General features: G+C 41.5%; 1 protein-coding gene across 2 annotated transcripts in view; it reads right to left on the bottom strand.

The window, feature by feature from the left end:
- Window positions 1-23,036, bottom strand: part of MAPKAP1 (MAPK associated protein 1) — a 185,886-nt gene that overhangs the window by 40,188 nt on the left and 122,662 nt on the right. The window contains exons 7-8 of one of the 2 annotated variants that reach the window (XM_069748506.1): window positions 15,000-15,109; window positions 4,083-4,133 (exon numbers count right to left, since the gene is read on the bottom strand). In XM_069748506.1, the coding sequence (XP_069604607.1) occupies window positions 4,083-4,133; window positions 15,000-15,109 (161 nt within the window). The remainder of the gene's footprint in view (window positions 1-4,082; window positions 4,134-14,999; window positions 15,110-23,036) is intronic. The other variant, XM_069748507.1, reaches the window with a different exon arrangement.

Genomic DNA, 23,036 nt, shown 5'->3' with positions numbered 1-23,036 from the left:
CGGGTTCTCCAGTTCCTCCGGGTTCTCCAGTTTCCTCCGGGTTCTCCAGTTGCCCCCGGGTTCTCCAGTATCCTTCGGGTTCTCCAGTATCCTCCGGGTTCTCCAGTTTCCTCCGGGTTCTCAGTATCCTTCGGGTTCTCCATTTTCCACCGGGTTCTCCAGTTTTCCTCCGGCTTCCAAGGGTTTCTTCCGGGTTTCCTCTCACACTCCAAAAACATACTGATAGGGAATTTAGATTGTGAGCCCCGACGGGGACAGTGAAGATAATGTGTGTAAAGCACCCTTGAATTAAATGGCGCTGCAGAAGCATAGTAATAATAATAATGAATGTTAATTAAAAGAAAACGTTTTAAATTACACACATATATAATATATATATATATATATATATATATATGTGTAAGTATGATTCACTTTCCCCCCCTTTTCCAACATAAAGAAAAAAAAAATAGAAAGATAATACTATTTGGTATAACAGTCTGTAAAAAGTCCAGTCTATCAAAATATACAATTTAATTACAACATATGGTTAACACCATAAAAGGGAAAAATAAATCAAAATTTCTAAAGAAGTTTTTCAGTCATCCTTAATCCCCCCAAAAAAAGTGTTCAAAGTATTGCATGCACACCAAAATGGCACTGATAGAAACCACATCCCGCCATGAAAACATTTGCAGTACCTCTATTGACCAAAAAAATAAAAATAAAGTTACTGGTCTTGTAAAATGGCAACACAAACCAAATTAAAAATTTTTTCTAATCACAAAAATATAAACCAAAATTAAAAAAACCAAAAAAAAACAACAACTGTACAAGTTTGGTATCAATTCTAATGACCTGGAAAATCATGATGTCAGGTCGTTTTTTACCCCCAATGAAAGCCGCAAAAAGGGACCCAAAAAACAAATGGCGGATTAGCATTTGTCCAAATTTTCACTGCAATTTTTTTCCTGTTTTTAAAAAGAATGGAGTTATTCCAATTACAACTTCTCCCGAAAAAATAAATAAAGACAAGCTCTCAGGGCTAATTAGCCAGAAAAAAAAAGTAATGGCTCTTGTAGGAAGGGGTGGGAAAAAAAAATCCCCAAAATGAAAATGTGTCAGGTCGGGAAGGGGTTAGATGACCTAGAACGTTTCCTCATTTTGGAACTAGGTATTTCCTTTTCCATTCTCAGAGCCAATGTTGAAGATTCAGCCTTTTCCAGCTGGAGGTTTCTAAACATCAATCAATAAAAACATGAATGCACAGAGTGAGCGCTCACAAATGTTCGGGACGGGGCTGTAAAATATTGTCCTCGGAAATTTAGGGATTACATACAGGATATAACAAAAATAGTAAACCGACTCGTTGCCGTATTGGAGCATTTACAAAAAGAAAAGAAAAAACACAGGTTTTGCTCAGGTTAAGGTCCAACTTGCATTTGTTTCATGTTTATTTGATCTGCGCTATGGGTTCTGTATGGTATGTTGGGAAATGTGGTGATTCGGAATAATAGAAGGGCACAATAGAGACATAAAATTTCAAATACACAAAAAACTATTGGTCTAAATAGAGCTAAGTAAGGAATGGCCTACTGTAGACAGCGCTAGGCTATCAAGGACCCAATTAGACATTTGCACTTTCTTTTACATCTTGTTTCATCCACTGATGTTTTTTGCACCAAATCCATTAAGCGGTGCATGAATCTTGCACAAATTAATTTCCTTTTTTGTCTTTGATTTGTTTTAGCATAAAAAGTGCACATTTAGCAAAATAGTGCAAAAATTTCACCAGCAGAGATGACATACATAAAAGTGTGTGTGTGTGTGTGTGTGTGTGTCTCGAATATATTTGTGCCAAATTTTGCACCTTTTAAAAAAAAAATTGCATTTGAAGAATCAGCTCAACGAACCACAAACAACCTCTCACCAATGGCAAAAAAAAGGCGTAAAGTTAAACAATTACGGTAGGTGCAAATGAAAAATAAGCAAATAAAGCACAAAAAAGAGACAAAATAACAGGTAAAAATGCAATAATGAATAGGGCTCTATGTGTTGTTGTACTTTTTCTTTCCACTGGAGATGTAATAGGGGTCTAACCTTTGGGAATTTTGGAAAGTAGAAACTGGTTCCAAAGAAAAGTAGAAGAGAAGCAACCTATTCTAAAAGGGCTTCCAAAATATGAGGTCTGGAATCTGTTTGGTTGCCACAGATTGCACTAATTTTCTTGGTATTTTGAGAAATCTTCCCCAAGTGTATATTTTTTAGTTACCCAAAATCACCACATTAATACTCCACGCTCTACGAGGAAGCTGGGATATGTGGTGCCGTTTGACGAGGACCTCCCACTGGAGTTACGGTACTTTAGCTTTGCCAGATTCTGGGAGTCCCATAGAGGGGACACTATGGTCCGGACAGAGCCCTTCCATGATTTAACTGTGACTGGATGATCATCTATTGTGCATAGGGCCTCCCGATTATCTCGACATTATGTGATTGGGCCTGTTGAATTATTATGCCCAATCACTCCGGTTCTCTGGGAGATAAGCCACTGCCAGAGGATCCGGCAATAGTATGTGAAAAACTAGCGTTAAGCTTTGATGTCCCTTTTTTTTTTTTTAAGATTTGCATATAGTATAAAAAAGTCGATTATACAAACTAACAAAGCAACACTTTACAGGGGATGTGTCCTCAAAAAATTACCTATTGTTTAAATCAGGTTTTAGCATTAGATGAATAAATAGAAATTGTCAATGTGTTTATCACAATCACTACTAAAAATAAAAAACAGAAATCTTGCAACTTTCACACCTTGCACTGAGGCTTTTTTAGTCTCTAACTTCCTGTTTCAGGAAACAACACATGTGCATTAGTAGAACTGAATGAGCAAAAAAATAAAAGGACGATAGACTAGTCCAAGATAGGTGAATAAAATATACTTTATTAACAACTGGTAAGGAGGAGAAGGATATGTATTGTAAGTCACAAATTACATGCTATAACAATGGAAGCGCATACATCTGGGGAGGTGACAAAGTGGAATGTAACACCTCATCCTGTTTATAATATACCTGTTATAATCTATATATATAATTGTTTAAGGGTTTTTCCGTCTGTCTGTCCTGGAAATCCCGCGTCTCTGATTGGTCGAGGCCGCCAGGCCTCGGACCAATCAGCGACGGGCACAGTATCGACGTAGAAATCCCGCGTCTCTGATTGATCGAGGCCGCCAGGCCTCGACCAATCAGCAACGGGCACAGCAACGATGATGTCATAAAGGACGTAGAAATCCCACATTTCTGATTCAGCGACAGGCACAGTATCGACGTAGATGTCATAATGGTTGCCATGGCGACGATGATGTCAAAGGTTGCCTCGACCAATCAGCGACGGGCACAGTCTGCCGCGAATTCTGGAATCATCATTGTCCAAATACTACGGGGACATGCATATTCTAGAATACCCCATGAGTTAGAATCGGGCCACAATCTAGTAGTATATATTTCACAATTGACAGAGAACACTCGTGCAGGGTGAGCGACTGAAGGTAAAGTCCCTGCATAGTGTAAAGGTGCTGACCATCGTTGCATTGACAGTACAATTAATACCAAGTGGAAACAGATATTGAAAAAAATCATTACCTATGTAACGTACAGTCCACAGCCCCGACGCGCGTTTCGGTCCTGCCTTCCACTTTGTCACCTGCCTAGATGGATGCGCTCCAATTGCTATAGCATGTAATTTGTGACTTACAATACCTATCCCTCTCTCCCTCACAGTTGTTAATCTTTTATTAATAAAGTATATTTTGTTCACCTATCTTGGACTAGTCGATTGTCCTTTTCTTTTTTGCTCACTCATGTATCAGGATGTTAGGTCCATACTAGTCTGGTATATATATACATGGTTTATGTTGTTGATTTAAGCACTAAATTGTGAGTACTTTTACCATGTGTTGGTAGAGATGAGCAGACTCAGACCTTGTGTTTTGTACTGAAGCATGTAATGAGCGCATGCAAAGGTCATTGTAAAAGAAGATGGAGCCGTCATATCACCTGTCGTGATTGCTGTACTGCGTCATCAGCTGTGTGTGAAGGTATTACCTGTCATTGTAATCCCGCCTCCGCTGGTAAGGAGCCTGCTGAAAACTCTTCCTGAAAAGACAGGAAGTAGAAGTCTAAAACTGTACAAAGAAAAAAACCTGATTTAAACAATAGGTGATTTTCTGATAACACATTTTAAAGTATTTTTTATGTTTGACATGCAAATAGCTGTCAAGTGGCTGACGCCACAGGACAAGCTAGGTCGGAGTGTGGAAAGCTATGCTTAAAATATTCAAAGGAGTTGTCCAGTAAAAACAAGTTATCCCTCATCCATTGTGTAAGGGTTAAGTTGCCAATTGGTGGTGGTCCAAGCATCAATTAGCAGAACAGGGAATTTTTATACCCATTACAATATGGAGTAAGAGGTCCGATGCCCTTCTGCCAATCTATATGGGGTCGCTGGAAAAGCCCCATAGGGAATGAATGTAACAGTGATCAAGCATGTGTGCCGATGCTCCAATCTAACTGGGACAAAAGCGCTCTATTCTGCCAATCATGGCGGGTCCCAGCCGTCGGACCTCCACCAATCAACTAGTTTTCACAGGACAACCACTTCAAATCAGAATCCGGACAATAAGTAGATGTGGTCTTCATGAGACATGTAGATGGAGAGTGAAATCAGGAATGACGACTAGTGTTAAAGAGGAAGAGACATGCATTATAGGTGTCGGGTAAGGCGCTTCCACCTAGAAACTGACCATCAATCTATATCTTAAGTGCATGACGTTCGACAATTGAGAAAACTTGCAGTCATTTTCGGATGATGAGATTATATAATGGGGATTCTGGATCAGTCCACATAAGGAGGATTACACCGCACAGATGTCAGAGTCAGTAACAGAGGCCGACAGGTAGGTCTCCAGCAATGACAGTGGCGGGCTGGTGGTGTCAGAGCCAGGACATCTGCGTAATAACTCAGTGGTATAAAAGACTAACATTTGCCACAATTTTTATGAAAAGTTTGGTATTTAAAGGGACGTCCAACCTTATATCAATCTGCTAACTTGTCAGGAGATGCTAAGGGCCCATAAATTGCAACGGTCAATCCCAAAACCAAACTTGTAGGTAGCGCTCTACAACGTGGCCAAAGATCTTTAGGACTAGTCCCATTATTAGTAGGCCACCGATTTAACACAATAATTGCATTGTAGATTCCCAAAAACTGACTCTCTAGCTCCGAATATCAAGGACTTGGTTATTATTATTATTATTATTATTATACATTTTTATAATAATAATAATAATAATAATAATAATAACCAAGTCCTTGATATTCGGAGCTAGAGAGTCAGTTTTTGGGAATCTACAATGCAATTATTGTGTTAAATCAAATCAAATCTTTCCAGCATAACCCCCAAAAGTGAACCATTTTGGAAACTACACCTCTTGAAAAATTTGTTTAGCGGTGCAGTGAGCATTTTTAACCCTGAAACGATTCGCAGAATTGTAGAACGTTTGGTTAGGTAAATTAAACATTAACATTTTTTCCACTAAAATGTTGCTCCGTCAGGAGGGACCATTTGACTCTTGGAGGACAAATTTTCGTAGAATAGTTTGCGGACTCCATATACAGAGCCCATAAGTGCCAGAAGAGCAGAATCCCCTCCTCAAGAGACCCCATTTTGGACATTCCACCCCTTTGGGAATTTATCTACAGGTATAGTGACAATTTTGACTCCATGGTTTTCCAGGAACATGCAGCAGTGGAGGTTGTGTAGTGAAAATTTCAAACTGCCATTGTAGTGCCCAGCTCTAGACATATGCACCCCGTAAATTAAGGAGGCTCTCAGGACTACATAAATGCCAAACATGTGAATGCTTTTTTTGTGGATTGAGTTGAAGCTTTTATTGGGAACGTGTTACATAAAGTTTGGGATCACATTTATCCGGCGCTAGACGCTGAGCACTTATATCACGGTTTCCATTTAAATCTCCAAGTGACGCGATTCAGATAAAACCCTGAGGGATCCATTCACTATAATGAGGCAGCAGAGTTACTCTGGGCTCCGTCTGGCCTCTGTTCAACAGTGTCCTTCTTTTCATAAGTGCACAAAACTGTGGCAGACGGCACTTATTTGGACGTCTAAAAAGACATATACTGCCAGACCACAGGTCAGACCCCGTCCACAGTGCCTCCATCTGCCTCATTCTTCCGCCGGGGGTTCCATCTGAATCACGTATTTCAGAGATTTACATGGAAACCACGGTGTAAGCGCTTAGCTCAGAGCACAGGATAAATGTGAGCTGAACCTTACTGTGATCTTTGGGAGGCAATATAAACAAATCAACAGCAAGTGAATAGTTTTTATTTTTTACGCAATTCCTCGTGCGGTATAAGTGATTAGGCAACTTTATTCTTCAGATCGGTGCGATTACAGGGATACCAGATTTATATTTTTTTTTGTTTGGCTACTGTCACACACTAACAGACTCTTTTTTTTGCAAAAACTAGTTTTTGCAGCGCCATATTTTGAGAGCTATAATTTTTTCCATACTTTGTCCGACAGTCATGTGATGGCTTGTTTTTTTCGGGATGAGTTGACATTTTTATTGGTACCATTTTTGGTCACAATATTTTTTTGATTATTTTCTAATCAAATTTTTGGGATGTAGAATGCTCAAAAAACAGTAATTTAGGATATGTTTTTTGAGTTTTTTTATGGTAAAGTGATGACTGCTTTATTTTTTAGGTCCGTGCGATTACAGCGATACCTCGTTTATATCAATTATTTTGTGTTTTCCCGCTTTTACACAATAAAACTACGGTATTTTAAAGAAAAGAAAATTATTTTTGCATTGCATTATTCTGAGAGCTATAACTTATTTTTCTGCTGATGGAGTTGTATGGCGGCTTGCTTTTTTCAGGACAAGATGACATTTTTAGCGATACCATACTTCTTTACATTTGTCTTTTTGCACACATTTTATTCCACTTTTTGTTTAACAGTATGATGAAGCAGCATAGTTTTTTTGCCACTTTTTTTTTTTTTTTTAGTGTTCACTGAACAGGTTAACTAGTATGGAAGTTTGATAAATCGGGTCATTATCAACACAGCGTTACCAAATACGTGTATTTTTTTTTAATTTTTACAAAAATATACGTATTTATTGGTTTAATCTTTTTGATTTTTTTTTAATGGTTTAAAAGATGTTTTTACTTTTATTTTTACTTAGCCCCTCTATGGGACTTCAACTTTTATTTCTCTTATCGCTGGTCTCATGTATTGCAATGCATGAAAGATGTCAGCATGCCTGTTAGACCCTGCTGCTGGCTGAGTCCAACAGGCCACCGTAGCTGGCAGACTCAGAGATCACCATATGACCTCTGGCTGCTATGACAAGTCTCGGCTCCCCCCGGGATCACGTCGCGGGGGTGCCACGGGGTGAGAGACGAAACCCACTCCCTTTCACAAAATGCCGCAATTGCTATTGATCGCGTCATCTATAAGATAATAGAGATAACATCATTGGGACCTGAACCAATCAGGTCCCGATGATGTTGCCGGTTAGAACCATCGCTCTACGAGTTACATTGGAATTCCAGCGCTTGCAGGACTCTGGGCGTCCCCAGTTCAGCAAGACCGCCGACTCTAGAGAAAAATCACCACTGCACTAAGCCCAGCAAGCGCAGACTATATTTACCGTAGGCGGTCGCAAAGGGGTTAATGAGTGTTTGGCCACCTCAAGTCTGTAACATACGGTGGCTAATCTCACTGAGATCTACCAAGGTTCCCATGCACCCATGCATGCTTCCCCGCAGAGAATTGCATGGCCTACAAGTCTCCTTACACTGGTATGTCAGGCATGTCACTTTCCACAAGGAGATTTGTTACCGATCATACGAGACACAGCTGTCAGGTGACCATTCATTTTGCCCTCTGTAATCTCTCCCTGCTCCCCTGTACATATAAATGCCTGACATGTTCATGAGTTTTTAACGGGCAGAGTAGAAAAAGAAGCTGTCAGGCACTTCTGGTGGCAGCTGATCTCCCTTCAAAACAAAAGGATTAGGGGTTGAAATTCCAATGGCTGGATCGTTTCCACCCAGATGGTCAGGGGAGAATCAGAAGGCACCCCCCAAGCACATCGGATCAATGACTGGCCGCTGATATGGGTGGGTTTGGCCAGCTTTTACCGAATGTGCATTGGGGCCAGGAACCTTCAGCTAGGTATACTGAAATCGGCCATGTAGTCCAAACCAGACAATATCAACAGTCTAATGTGCATGGGGTCCCTGGACAAATGATCATTGGGGGTGAGGAGGGGTGTGTGAAGATGTCGACAGGGATTTTCCAATTTCGGACAGCTGATCGCTTTGTTCTCCCAGACATAAGCAATCGTCAGCCAACAACTTTCTCATTGAAAAAATAGCAGCGCTCAGCATAGCAAATGTTCATGTACATGGGGAAGACGGCCGGGCTTGTTTATCCAACAACCATCGAATGTGTATGGTCGGCATTGGTCAACTCTCTCTTCCAACTCCCCAAACACACGGGCATGCTTGGGTGAGCGTTTTTTCAACTTGGGAAAAAAAGAGCAGAAATTTCTAGCAGATTATCTCCGAGGAGAACAAAAGGAATGGGGATTGAACTTCACTAATCATGTAGGGGTAGAGTCAATAGGCCTCATATACATTAGATGGTCAACCAGTTCTTCCGAAATAAGCGGGTTTGCCTGACTTTTCACTAACATGTATGGGGGAACGGGTGACATAAGTCCAGGAGTGCACAAAAAGGGTCAACATTGGGCCAGTAGTCACCAACATCTGGCTCTCCTACTAATTCCTTGGCCATCAACATTTTTTCAAAAAAGATATGACATCACCAGTGCTATTATAAATTGCTTTTATTCTATACATGAAACATTACTGCAGAACTGAAGCTGTGAAAGCGTTAAAGCTAAATGTTATTAATCCAGAAGCATTTGTGCTCCAGACGCCGGCCATCTGATCTCTGGTATCGCCGACTCTCCCATTTCCTGCCTCGCTGAGATAATACGCTTACTCAACGGTGCAGACAATTTTTTGGCTATTTTGTGTCACTTTTAGACAATTTAAGATGCAAAGTCTGACAGCTGTGACACGGCTCCTAAACAGATGTTTTCATTTATGCTGAAAAGGTATTAGGCTTTCCACGGCTGCGTCTTAATAACTCGCCGTGACCTGTGGAAAATTCCGCTCACCCCGGAGAAATGTTGGCAAGGGACAATGTTTAACAATTAAACTCCAAGAGCAGATTGTACTTAAAAGGATTAAGTATTCCAGGATCAACATGAATGGGGCGGCCTCGTGGATCTATAGGATGCGCTCGGTATAGTTTATGGGACGTATTGAGTTCGGCACCAGGAAATGGGGGGGGGACACTAGGAATATTCAGCAAGACAAAAATTTGGCCATAGTCTACAAGAAAACTCTTGGTGAACCTTGCATTATTTATACAGCATTGATCCCAAAAAGTAGCTGCATTAAGTCCTTTGCGGGCCTCAGAGCTGAAATCAATAGGGGAGGAGACGATGATCTAAGGATTTGCTTTCTAGGAAGCGTCTTTTCAGTAAGGTATGGACAGTAATTTGCCATAAAGAAAACAATATTTTCAATATAGGATCTCAACAAAGCTGGTAAAAGGGGATGTCCGAGTCTAGAGATCCCTTTCTTGCTACAGTCTTCTAATAAAGAGCTGATCACGGCTCGTACAGTTTCTAGGTTACATGTTGTTGGGTGTGGGGAACAGAGCAGCAAGGGTTATATTTTTCTGCAGCGCCTCCGAAGGGGAAATTAAGCGTTACAAGGAAAGGCTATAAAGACAGATCAGAAGAGAAAGATCACACTTTGACTTTGCGAGGAAGATGCATTATTAAAGGAGTCTTTTTTAGCTTTAAATGTATTTGGGGCCCAAAGTTATTTTTGCAATTGTGTTTCATCCTAAAATTTCTACCGTTTGCCTCCTATAGCTGTAGTATTACACAGTCTATTGCTGGCTTATTCTTTTTCTATGTGACAGTTCGTGAAAATCGGACTGCTCTTGGATGCCGTGCGAAAGTGCGGTCCGATTTTTTTTTTACGGAACCGTAGACTTACATTGCTGATTCTGATCTGATCAAAATCAGAAATGTCTCCGAAATTTTGCACTAGGAAAATCACTGACTCCATTCACAACTATATATACGATATATAGATTATAGATACTTGTATGCAACAACAAAAAAAGCAGATTTCTGAATGAGGCCTTATTCTGACCTGCTCTAAAATTATTTAGAACCACATCAAAGTGGAACGTGCACGAAAACAAAGCCTAGAAACGGTGCAACTTTACTAATTAAACTCAATTGAAAAAGGATCTTTAGCCCCAAATACATGCATTTATTAAAAAAAAAAAAAAAAAAAAAAAAAATCTCCAAAAGTGGACAAGCCCTTTATGTCAGGCTTATACCTGCAAAGAAAATGTACTATTACATGGCATCCAGAAAGATGAATATCTACCCTAGTGATACAAGCACACGGCTCAAGTCCGCCCGACCTGGAGCCATTGCTATGGAGTGGCTCATTGTTTTGGCCCCTACATAAGGGGGCACCAAAGAAAGTACCCCCTTGTATGATGTCAACACGAACATGTGCTAGTTTATTTAGTAGCCTTAAAAGCCGTGGAACAGAGATCTGCATAGTCTGTCACCTTTGCTCCTGCCAAGTCCACCATTACTCTTCATCGATGCAGAAAGCCAGGCGAATCCCCACTTCACCTAATTTAATGGCCGCCATCAACGCTGTGTATGACGCATGAAGGCCGACTCCTAGGTGTCCTAAGACCTCAACTAATAATATTAACTGGAACTTTTATTTAAGAAACTAGTAAAAAATAAATAAAAGAATGATTCTGTCTGGCATCGTGACCATGCACGGCGGTGACGTGCCAAGGAAAACACACGATGACGAATGCCGGGCAGACTGCGATGATGTGAACAAGTGTTTGCACAGTATCACAAGGGCACAAATCAGGAAGAAACTGGTGGAAAAGGAAGATCGAATAATCCAATGTAAAATGCGGTGAAGAAAAAATAAATAAATTGCATTTTTGGCAAATTTCAATGTCAAAGAGGAAGTTATACAATCAGGTTCTGTTCACACCAGCGTCATTGCTTCCGGGTAGAACAGATGATGACAGCTATGCCGGATCAGTTTTGCAATAAATCCTGACATTTATAATGAGATCCGTCAGGTTTTCAGCAGGGTCCTGGCATTTTTGATGGCAAGAAAAAAGCGCTTCAGACTAAACAGTCTATTATGTTACAAAAATACTGGAAAACTCAGTGGGCTAGCAATAAAGCGGCTACTAAATGCAGCCCCTAACTATTTCCCCTATAGGGCATATAGAGGTCATAGAGATCAGCTCCCATAGACCTGGGCTGACATTGCATTGCATATACAACTTCAATCTACCTTGTAATTGAGGGATAACTAAACTTTTCAAATAACTTTTGACACGTTTCAGACAACGTTCAGTGGCTTTGATCAGAGCAAGTTTGACACCCACTAAATCTAAGCATTGAGGTGATCCCTGGACCCTGAGCAGAGAGGTGTATGGACTCCAAGCATTTCCATCCGAGGATCCACACCTCAATGATAAAAACTTCTGAATTTAAAAGATGGTCTACATTTTAGTTATGACAAAGGACCGCCTCGTGCCTCAGAAAACGGACCGCCTCGTGCCTACGAAAAAGGACCGCCTCGTGCCTACGAAAAAGGACCGCCTCGTGCCTACGAAAAAGGACCGCCTCGTGCCTACGAAAAAGGACCGCCTCGTGCCTACGAAAAAGGACCGCCTCGTGCCTACGAAAAAGGACCGCCTCGTGCCTACGAAAAAGGACCGCCTCGTGCCTATGAAAAAGGACCGCCTCGTGCCTACGAAAAAGGACCGCCTCGTGCCTACGAAAAAGGACCGCCTCGTGCCTACGAAAAAGGACCGCCTCGTGCCTACGAAAAAGGACCGCCTCGTGCCTACGAAAAAGGACCGCCTCGTGCCTACGAAAAAGGACCGCCTCGTGCCTACAAAAAAGGACCGCCTCGTGCCTACGAAAAAACGCCGCCTCGTGTCTACGAAAAAGGACCGCCTCATGCCTCAGAAAAAGGACTGCCTCGTGCCTACGAAAAAGGACTGCCTCGTGCCTACGAAAAAGGACTGCCTTGTGCCAAAAGGATCCCTAGTGCCTAAAAAGAGGGCTGCCCAGAGACCATTCCTCTTAGGGCGAGACGGGCATTTTATATGCATTGGAAGACACAGTCCTATGGTATCTTGGAAATCAATGAAAGCGGCCTCAATCTGCAGCGTACGCTCTATGTGACGATCTTGCAGCCTCCCGCTCTTTGCATTAGCGATAAGTGGACACCAGCAGCAAGACTGGCCTTGTATTTATGCAGCTGGCCTCTGAAGTAGTTAGAACTCGCCTCGACCTTGAGAAAAGACTCAGGAAGGAGGCAAGCGGGTTCCTGGGCGGTGATTAATTGACCTGGTCTCACTTTCCTGTGAGCAGAAGCAGAGAGAGATAATTCACAGATACAACAGATAAAGGCTAAGTCTTAAAAAAAAAAAAAAAAAAAAAAAGGTGAACAAAAGACAAGACAGAAAAGGCAAAAGGAGAAGAAGAAAAAAAAAAACAAGGGGGAAATAAAAAAAAAAAAAAGGCAGCCCGGCCCGGCGGACCATTTGCAGGAGCTAACGACTTGTTCATTATGAGTGATGATGGATAAAGACTTCTCACGCTGCGATGGGATGGAGATTTATATGCAGAGTTCTGACTCCCAACTTGGGCGAGAGAGAGAGATCATCATCATTTAATTCTATCTCAGCGGTCAGAGATGGGCGTCCAGAGGAGCTGGGTACCACAGTGTGCCGTCAGCTGGCACAATCTGAACGCGTGCAGCTGGAACATCTGGAGCCGGCTGCCCACAGCCTGGGTTGAACAATAGACTCTGGAGCGCAGCCAAATTGCTCGCAGACGTTGGCAGCAGAACGAGGCTCCTGTCCCCCTCTCCATCTCGCGCTCTCTTTATGAGGATCTGATCTCTCCCAGGCTCTCTCATCTCTCCCTGGGAATACGGCCTTGAGATTGTTCTCCCGCGTCCTTCACCACCTTATCTTACGCCACTTTTATTAAAAACTTGCTCCCACCCTTTGCTCTCCCCTGTCGATAGCTTGTTAAGACTCTGTGACGGATGGGACATTGGTCGTTGGGAAAGGAGCAGGGTTTGGGAACAATTTCAACTTTAATACCTTCATAGATGGGCTAAAAAAATGCGTCCATTTCAGAGTATTATTAGCGGCCAATCTGTCTAATCAAAACATGCGGATAGTTGGGGAAATACAGAGATATGGTTGACCATTCATGGAGAATGTTGGTGGAGCTATGAGAAAGGATTGTCTAACAAATGGATGGGCAGAAATCACAATATACACAGTAGATATAAAAAGTCTACGCACCCCTGATAAAATGCCAAGTTTTTAACATGAAAAAAAAATCCTACCAAGAATTATTTTATAATATTTTTCCCCTTTAATGTTGTCAATCTGTACAAATCCATTGAAAAATAAACTGAATTTTTTTCAGGTGAAAAAAATAAAAATAATGTGGATGAATAAATATGCACACCCATAGACTAATACTTTGTTGAAGAACACTTTGAATTGATGACAGAGTTCAGTCTTTTTTGGCAGGCGTCAGCATGGCACATCTAGGACTGGTAATCTTCACTCTTCCTTGTAGTGTAGTCAGATTGCGAGGGAATCTGTGTACAGCGTCCTCTTCAGGTCACCCACAAGGTCTAGGCCATTCCAAAACTTTGATGTTCTTCTGGAGAAGCCTTTGTTTTGGAGAAATTATTACTGTCAATGTCATTCTAAAAAAGTGAAATTTATCTTCAGCTTTTTAGCAAAGGCCTAAAAGTTTTGTTGCAAAATTGACTGATATTTGGAACTGTTCAGAATTTCCTCCACCTTCACAAAAGCTCCAGAGGCCGAAATACAGGCCCAAAGCATAATGCTGCCTCCACTATGCCTCACTGTGGGTATGGTTTTCTTTTCGTAATGCACAGTGTTGGTTTTGTGACACGCCTACCTTTTGGCAGATTTGATGTAGGTTTTGGTAAAAACATAACCTGGCTTGGATGTTTTCCTTTGTAAGAAAAGTCTTCCATCTTGAAACCTTACTCCACAGGCCGGACATATGAATAATACAGGACATTGTTGTCACACGCACTATACAACCAGTACTTGCCAGAAATTCCTTCAGCTCCTTTAATGTTGCAGTTGACCTCTTGGCAGTCTCCCGGTCCAATTTTCTTCTGGTCTTTTTATCACTGTTGTGTCACATTTAAGCCATTTCTTGATGACCATCTTCACAGTGCTCCATAGTAAATCTTGGAAATTTTTTGTACCCTTCTCATGACTGATACATTTTCTCAATGAGATCCCTTTGCTGTGTTGTAAGCCGTTTAAGAACTATGGCTTTTGCTGTAAACTGCAACTAAGAAAATCCTCCTACAACAGCAAAATTTTATATGGGGTTAATGGGAATGAATGTAAACTACGGCGACCGTATACTGACTTATTACTATGCATTTACGCGTGATTGACTTAATGTAAACACAACCACATCCTCAAGTATAAGAAGAGAGTCTTCACACTTATGCAACCACATTATTTTATATTTGCTATTTATATTTCTCCCCTCAAAATGATTTTAGTTTGTTTCACAATGGATTTGTATAGATTACTGGTTATATTAAAAGGTGGAAAAAGTTCTGATATTTTTCTTTTTTTACATAACAAAAACCTGGCATTTTATCAGGGGTGTGTAGACTTTTTACACCCACTGTATGTCAGTACCCATGAACAGCATAAAATTCAAATCACAAGTCTAAAAACTCACCTGAGTTCCTCTGGGAACCTTTCCTTCTTTTCAGAGCTTTTTCCAAGATCTCCCTCATGGTCACAATCGTACTGTCGACTTGGATCAGGGAGAATCCATGGGCCGCATTTCTGTTTCATAGGAAATATGGAAAGAAAAAGACGACTTGTGGTGACTGACTGCAAACCACATTAACACCCTTTCAGATCTCCAAATAAGGTCCCCTGATCCCCACATTCTGGAGAATGGGTCTCTATAGGGGAGGGATGGGACAGTTTGGCACCACCTGGGAGGCATCGGTGCATTTGTGAAATGGAGGCTTAACAGGATTTGAACCAGACCTTAATTGGACCTACTGTATCATAAACAGTCCAACATCCAACAATCAACCTTCCTTCTAAAGTGACCCCATCCCTAAAGTGCAAATACAGCAATTCTCCAATACAGTCTTACTATTGGAATAGATGAGTGCAGCTCAGGACCCTCTTAGCTGAGGGTCCGGCAAATATTTCCAGGCTCATCAGTAGACCAAACGGTTATACAAATTAGATTTTTGACAACCTGACGATTTCAGAATTAGCCAACCATCTAATATATACAGGGACCTCATGAAATGACAAGGATGGGGCCTGTTGAAATCCAACTGCTCAATCCCGCTCTGACAAGGAGGACCCAACACAAATTCAATCCATTTGTTTTCAGCAGAGAAAGCAGCTGCCAGAGTTGTCTGGCAGCTACTCGCTCTCCTCTCCTATTGAGCGCACACGTGCACTCGGCTGAGTGTGGTTGTATATTGGGCGAGAGGTGGTCGGGAGATAGGGCTGTCAGCTGATAGATCTTTCTAAAACGTATGCTCATCTTAAACAGTTAACTACCACCAATCTGGGGCTGACCTATTTATAAAATAGTGGGGTATCCCAAAACTGGTGACTTTTCTAGATATCATATATTAAACAAAAGTGCTCAGGAGGGCCCCTAATGTCTGCAGAAAGGGCCCAACTTTGTAGAATAAATGACATCTGATCTTCCAGATTGCGGCATCCTGGCATGCAGAGTGGGATCCCATCATCCACGCAGAGAAAGAACGAAATCTTGCTCACTGCACTATTGGAACGCTACACATATTTTACTAATCTGTTACCGAATGCTAATGTACAATGCGAGAGCGGCCACTGAGAGTGGTGGAATCTCGCTCTGCATTACTAGAAAGTCGGGCCCTTTCTGGGGTCATTAGGGACTTTTCTGAGTTTTAATTTTTATTAAAGGGGTTATTTGGGCTTGAGACAAAAGTCTGCAGTCACTCTATGAGGCTGCAGACGGCAAAATCATGACAGTGTGCGTTACATGGCGGTCCCGTGACCACGTATGCGATTTGCATGCACATGCAGACTAGACTCCACCAGCTTCTCTCAATTCACTTCTATTGGTAGAAGCCAAACAAGTCTAGTTGGCATGTAACCCCAAGAATGCAAAAATTGTATACTTGAGGCCACCGACTAGCATGGGGAATACCGGGAAATTGTACCGCATGTTGTTAAGTTTTGGCAATCTGCAGTCGCATAGAGGGACGGAAGACTTTTGTTCCAAACCTGGAACCCGTTTACTAGATAAATACTACACAAATAATGGAAATTCCAACCACCTCTCCACCGACACGTCAGAGACCTGCTCTCAGGATAAATGCAAGTCCCACTGGGGGGGATCCACATCTACTATAAATGACCCATGGATATGCTATAAATGTCAGGGATGGGAAACCCTTTTTAAAAAAAAAAACTCCTCCTTTTTGGGACACAATACATGTTTAACAAACTAAGAAATATGAGACAGGGCAGGGTAAAAGAAGAGAATAATACTAAAGTGCTTATCCACTGATGGGGCCGTGTTTTTACTTAAATGAATATATTTGGGGTTAAAAATCCTATTTGTCATTTGTTGTTGCCCCATTTTGCTTTTATGGGCTCTTTGTTTCCCTGCACATACAACTCTGTGGTCGTAATCAGCGGAGAGACCTCAGAAAAAGGAAAAGTTACAAACTCTCCCATTGGATCTCAGAATGAGCTCACTAGTGGGGTCTCAGTTAACCCATTCTGCATCCAGTATTAGACAGTACAAAACAGACTATAGAAAGCAAACCGTGCATCATTGTTCATGAAACTCAATTATAAAAATGATTTTTAGCCAAAAGGTGGAGAACCCCTTTAGAGGGAATGGGCCAGCAGGATTTCGCCTCTGAAACTATTTATATGTGCATGTAGCTCTTTCAAAGACAAGTCCAGCAATACCTTTAAGTGGCCAGTCCGATCCTCCATTTCTGAGAAATCAGTACTTATATTGATATGCAAATGAGGCTGAAAAGCTATAGTAGATCTTAAGCGTCTGTCACTCCAGCTCTAATCCCCGCCTAGCGCCGCCTCCTCACGCTTTACGGACCGCCTCAATGCTGTGTGATCTCAGGCAAAGAATTTGTCAACTAAGCAGGAGAAGGTGGCACTGAGGGAGAATAGAGCTGGAGTGACAGAGTCTTGAGATCTAGCATAGCTCTTCAGCCTCATTTGCATATCAATTCAAATGCTGATTTCTCAATAACGGAGGATCGGACTGGCCATGTAAAGGTATTGCTGGACTTGTCTTTGAAAGCGCTACATGGACATATAGATAGATTGGGGTGTGAAATCCTGCTGACAGACTCCCTTTAAGGAAGAGAATGCTAGGATTTTCACCATTTAATGTCTTTAGCTATAGAACCTATATTTCATATATAGGCTACACTTCTAGTGACGGATTCACTTTGATCTTTTTGAACGCTGTTAAATATTAATTATTCTTAGCGCGCTTTTACATTTTGTCAAAACTGAACGCCACTGAAGGCCAACGTCAGACTGTGGTATTTTGGAACCAAAACCAGGACTGGGTCCTCAAACCCAGTAGTGTATAATGGAAAGATAACCTCCTGACGCAAAATACTGCAGTGTGTGAATAAGACCTTGGACATCTTCTAAGTCCTCAGATTGTCTTCAGGGCTGGTGGGGACACTGGAGACTAAAATATGGTTCATATATTTTACTTTAATCCACAAATAATTCTATCATCTATTGGTCACGTCGTGACTTTTACGAAACAGGATTTAAAAAAAAAAATGTATTCATTGATTGTAACGAGAAGAACGATTAGTTGAGGCCTGATGTCAGGATGTGTATTTGTACCTCCACGGGTCGGGCAATTATTGATGGCGGGTTTTGGATACATACGGTATATAGGATTGGACACAGTGTTCTTTTATTAGGCTATGCTTTTGTTACTGAGCGGCTGTAGGACCCTCGCAATTTGTATCCCACTGCTCTACCTGTGGACGCCTCATCCAACCTGCCATGTAGAAAGCTGGCGGTGATAAGTGAAGCCTCCTCCTGTCTTTAATGATAGCGATCATTCTCATCTAACGGGTCTCTCCATCTTCCTTTATGGCGGCGGCCTGTTTCAGCCGGGGCAGGGAGGGAAAAGATGGAAGGGTGGAGGAGGAGGAGGAGGAGAAGATGTGTTGCTGTTTCTCTGACATGCCTTCCAGGCCCAATTCAGACCTTATAAATGATCGTGTGATGCAGATACAGAGGGTAGAACGCGCTCCACCATCCAACACCCTATTACCAACGTACACGGTTCGATTCATTCTAGAGAACATTTTATTTTTTTCTTCAAATGAACATTAAGACTTATTCACATACAAGTGCTCTCCATGTTTTTCTCAGATAGCACTTGTAGCTGTGCTAATCTATGGGGTCATTCACATGTCCACAATGACGGACTGGGTTCGCAAAGGCCTACCAGTGACACTGATTCTTGGTGTCCACCGTCAAGCTACATGCAAAAATAACCTGATCCTAGTACACTAATTAAATTTTGCTTCTATGTAATACTAATTCTGACAGCTTGTTAAATGAATGATCAGATTATACCCTTTTTATCATCAGCACTGTTTCACAGGGGCCTACCGGAGGATTGTCCGGCTCCACCGTGGGCCAGTCCGAGCCTGCACGTCCATGATCTTTTGCAGACTGAGACGTCCCTTGAGAATCGTGTAGACATGTCCGATTTTAATCTGAGTCAGAGCAAAATCGGTAATGCAAGTCAATGGGTCCATGAAAAAATGTTCACAGACTGTTCGAATAGAGAAGGTGGAGAAACTTTTTTTTTCTCTCCACGTACGAGAAAAACAGTAGACACTCAGACCACACTCATACCAAACTGATCAAAGTCTGATTCAGAATGATGGGACCATTTTTCACAAATTTGAAAAGTCGGGAGGTATGGATGAGCCGTCATTGATATTCAATTAACAGTAAAAAGAAAGCATTTGCACTACTAAAGCAGGATGGCACCATTGAAGCTCTAAAAAACTATAGGGAGAAAAATACTTTATCTAAAAAACTAATTAAAGCTGCCAAAAAGGAAACAGAGAAGCACATTGCTAAGGAGAGTAAAACTAATCGCAAACTGTTCTTCAACTATATCAATAGTAAAAGAATAAAAACTGAAAATGTAGGCCCCTTAAAAAATAGTGAGGAAAGAATGGTTGTAGATGACGAGGAAAAAGCTAACATATTAAACACCTTCTTCTCCACGGTATTCACGGTGGAAAATGAAATGCTAGGTGAAATCCCAAGAAACAATGAAAACCCTATATTAAGGGTCACCAATCTAACCCAAGAAGAGGTGCGAAACCGGCTAAATAAGATTAAAATAGATAAATCTCCGGGTCCGGATGGCATACACCCACGAGTACTAAGAGAACTAAGTAATGTAATAGATAAACCATTATTTCTTATTTTTAGGGACTCTATAGCGACAGGGTCTGTTCCGCAGGATTGGCGCATAGCAAATGTGGTGCCAATATTCAAAAAGGGCTCTAAAAGTGAACCTGGAAATTATAGGCCAGTAAGTCTAACCTCTATTGTTGGTAAAATATTTGAAGGGTTTCTGAGGGATGTTATTCTGGATTATCTCAATGAGAATAACTGTTTAACTCCATATCAGCATGGGTTTATGAGAAATCGCTCCTGTCAAACCAATCTAATCAGTTTTTATGAAGAGGTAAGCTATAGGCTGGACCACGGTGAGTCATTGGACGTGGTATATCTCGATTTTTCCAAAGCGTATGATACCGTGCCGCACAAGAGGTTGGTACACAAAATGAGAATGCTTGGTCTGGGGGAAAATGTGTGTAAATGGGTTAGTAACTGGCTTAGTGATAGAAAGCAGAGGGTGGTTATAAATGGTATAGTCTCTAACTGGGTCGCTGTGACCAGTGGGGTACCGCAGGGGTCAGTATTGGGACCTGTTCTCTTCAACATATTCATTAATGATCTGGTAGAAGGTTTACACAGTAAAATATCGATATTTGCAGATGATACAAAACTATGTAAATCAGTTAATACAAGAGAAGATAGTATTCTGCTACAGATGGATCTGGATAAGTTGGAAACTTGGGCTGAAAGGTGGCAGATGAGGTTTAACAATGATAAATGTAAGGTTATACACATGGGAAGAGGGAATCAATATCACCATTACACACTGAACGGGAAACCACTGGGTAAATCTGACAGGGAGAAGGACTTGGGGATCCTAGTTAATGATAAACTTACCTGGAGCAGCCAGTGCCAGGCAGCAGCTGCCAAGGCAAACAGGATCATGGGGTGCATTAAAAGAGGTCTGGATACACATGATGAGAGCATTATACTGCCTCTGTACAAATCCCTAGTTAGACCGCACATGGAGTACTGTGTCCAGTTTTGGGCACCGGTGCTCAGGAAGGATATAATGGAACTAGAGAGAGTACAAAGGAGGGCAACAAAATTAATAAAGGGGATGGGAGAACTACAATACCCAGATAGATTAGCGAAATTAGGATTATTTAGTCTAGAAAAAAGACGACTGAGGGGCGATCTAATAACCATGTATAAGTATATAAGGGGACAATACAAATATCTCGCTGAGGATCTGTTTATACCAAGGAAGGTGACGGGCACAAGGGGGCATTCTTTGCGTCTGGAGGAGAGAAGGTTTTTCCACCAACATAGAAGAGGATTCTTTACTGTTAGGGCAGTGAGAATCTGGAATTGCTTGCCTGAGGAGGTGGTGATGGCGAACTCAGTCGAGGGGTTCAAGAGAGGCCTGGATGTCTTCCTGGAGCAGAACAATATTGTATCATACAATTATTAGGTTCTGTAGAAGGACGTAGATCTGGGTATTTATTATGATGGAATATAGGCTGAACTGGATGGACAAATGTCTTTTTTCGGCCTTACTAACTATGTTACTATGTTACTATGTAACATTCCAGCTACTGATCAATTTTGCAAACAACTAGGGTATGTCCAAAGCAGAAAAAAGTTACACAAATTTTTTTTTCTAGAAAATAAAAATCTACACCAAATCTAACACATGTAACCGTGCAAATGCAACGGGTTTCCTGTAGATTTCACCTTTTTATTTTTGCTTTACAAAATTGCGGTCTGCAGCAATGAGAACAGGTCGATCTCAGCTCCAGATAATTTCCGTGGAACTTTGGTAAAATCTAATCTAACAATGGTGGTAAAGCGGAATTTGAGCCCAGAAAATCGGTGGTGCACCCAACCCACGCGAATGCACCCTTAAAAGTTTCTCATGGTTCCTTGACTCCATTCTATAAGCAATAGGGAACAACACCGCCAAGAAAGTAAGAACAAATTAGTCCTGGATCGTTCAGGGAACGTATAGAATTTGCCAGCCTTGGTTATGCCTGTTCGCTCAGCTGGAGCACAAATGAGACACAGATGTATTTCAGCTCTTGGCATAAAAGAGACAGCTAATGGCTTTATTTCATGGCCTGTCTTCCCAGTTGGGCACAGGTACTCAGGGTGTGAACTGGCTGCCTCGCTCCCCCTTCCTACTCTCTAACAGTTATTGATTGCCCTTGCGAATAGCCGCCGCTGATTTCTAGCAATCCGCTTCCAGCCAAGGACTGCTGGGTATTTAGAGCAAGATGTGGCCAGCGCTCTGTTTGCATTGGCAGCGGATGGTATGGGCAGCGTGACTGCAAACACTAGCGGCTCTTGTAGGTCTCAGAAGAGAAGACAGTCAATGCAGTGGATGATCAACCATTAGACAGGCCAGGACACGGGAGTCCACGAGGAGTTCCAGAATTTAGGCAGAGTTTTCTTTATGATCGCGTAAATCGAAAGCTGTCAAGGCAACTTCTAAAAATGTCGATGTGCGTGGTGGCTAAAGCCCGATACATGTCACAGTGTATGACCCCCAGAAATTGAGATCATGCACAGAGTTTTATTATTTGCAGGATTTACCTATGTAATTGACAATTATTTTGTGCAACTAGAAAAGTGGAATGCATAATAAGAAAATGACCTTTTGTGTTAAAAGCATTTAAAAATAAATAAAAATTGCAATTTTAACACTGGCCAGTAGGGCTACTTTAGGCTCATATATGAATTCCTGACCTTTTATGAAGAGTTTTCAGCAGCCTCATTATCATCAGAGGCATAAATACAATGATGGGTAACATATCTATACACTTGGTGCTTCAACACAAACCATAGGCTTGGATTAGCTCATTACTGCTAATGCACATTTGGATTTCCTGAAAAAAACAGAAATAGCCCCAGTGGCAACTGTGAAAAAGGCAAGATTTTTTTAATAAAGAAATTTTCACAAAAATCACAAGAAAAATTATTAAAAAAAGCCCTCCTCCTCCTCCCATCAAAGTTTTCATCCTCTTAATAGATAGCAATCATCATATTATACAGAACTGTGTATTTACAATTGCTTAATTTGCCTTTCTACCTGGCTAATTCTTCTCTTTTCTCTGCCCTATGTAAAAACAGGAAGCGCATTGTCCTTCTATTTATCAGTCCCCTCTACAACTCCTGCCCAGCTGCTCCCTCCTCCCAATCCTGCCAGGGACTTTTGCAGTGACTTATGACTCATACAGGAAAAATGTTTTACATAGAGCTTAGAAGGATTCAGCTCGTCAGTTTATCATCACGTGAAGTCGTAGACCTAATGGAA

Source organism: Ranitomeya imitator, chromosome 2 (genome assembly GCF_032444005.1).
Source record: "Ranitomeya imitator isolate aRanImi1 chromosome 2, aRanImi1.pri, whole genome shotgun sequence".
NCBI lineage: Eukaryota > Metazoa > Chordata > Amphibia > Anura > Dendrobatidae > Ranitomeya > Ranitomeya imitator.
Note: the sequence above shows the minus strand (reverse complement) of the source record. Positions and strands in the feature narration are given on the sequence as shown.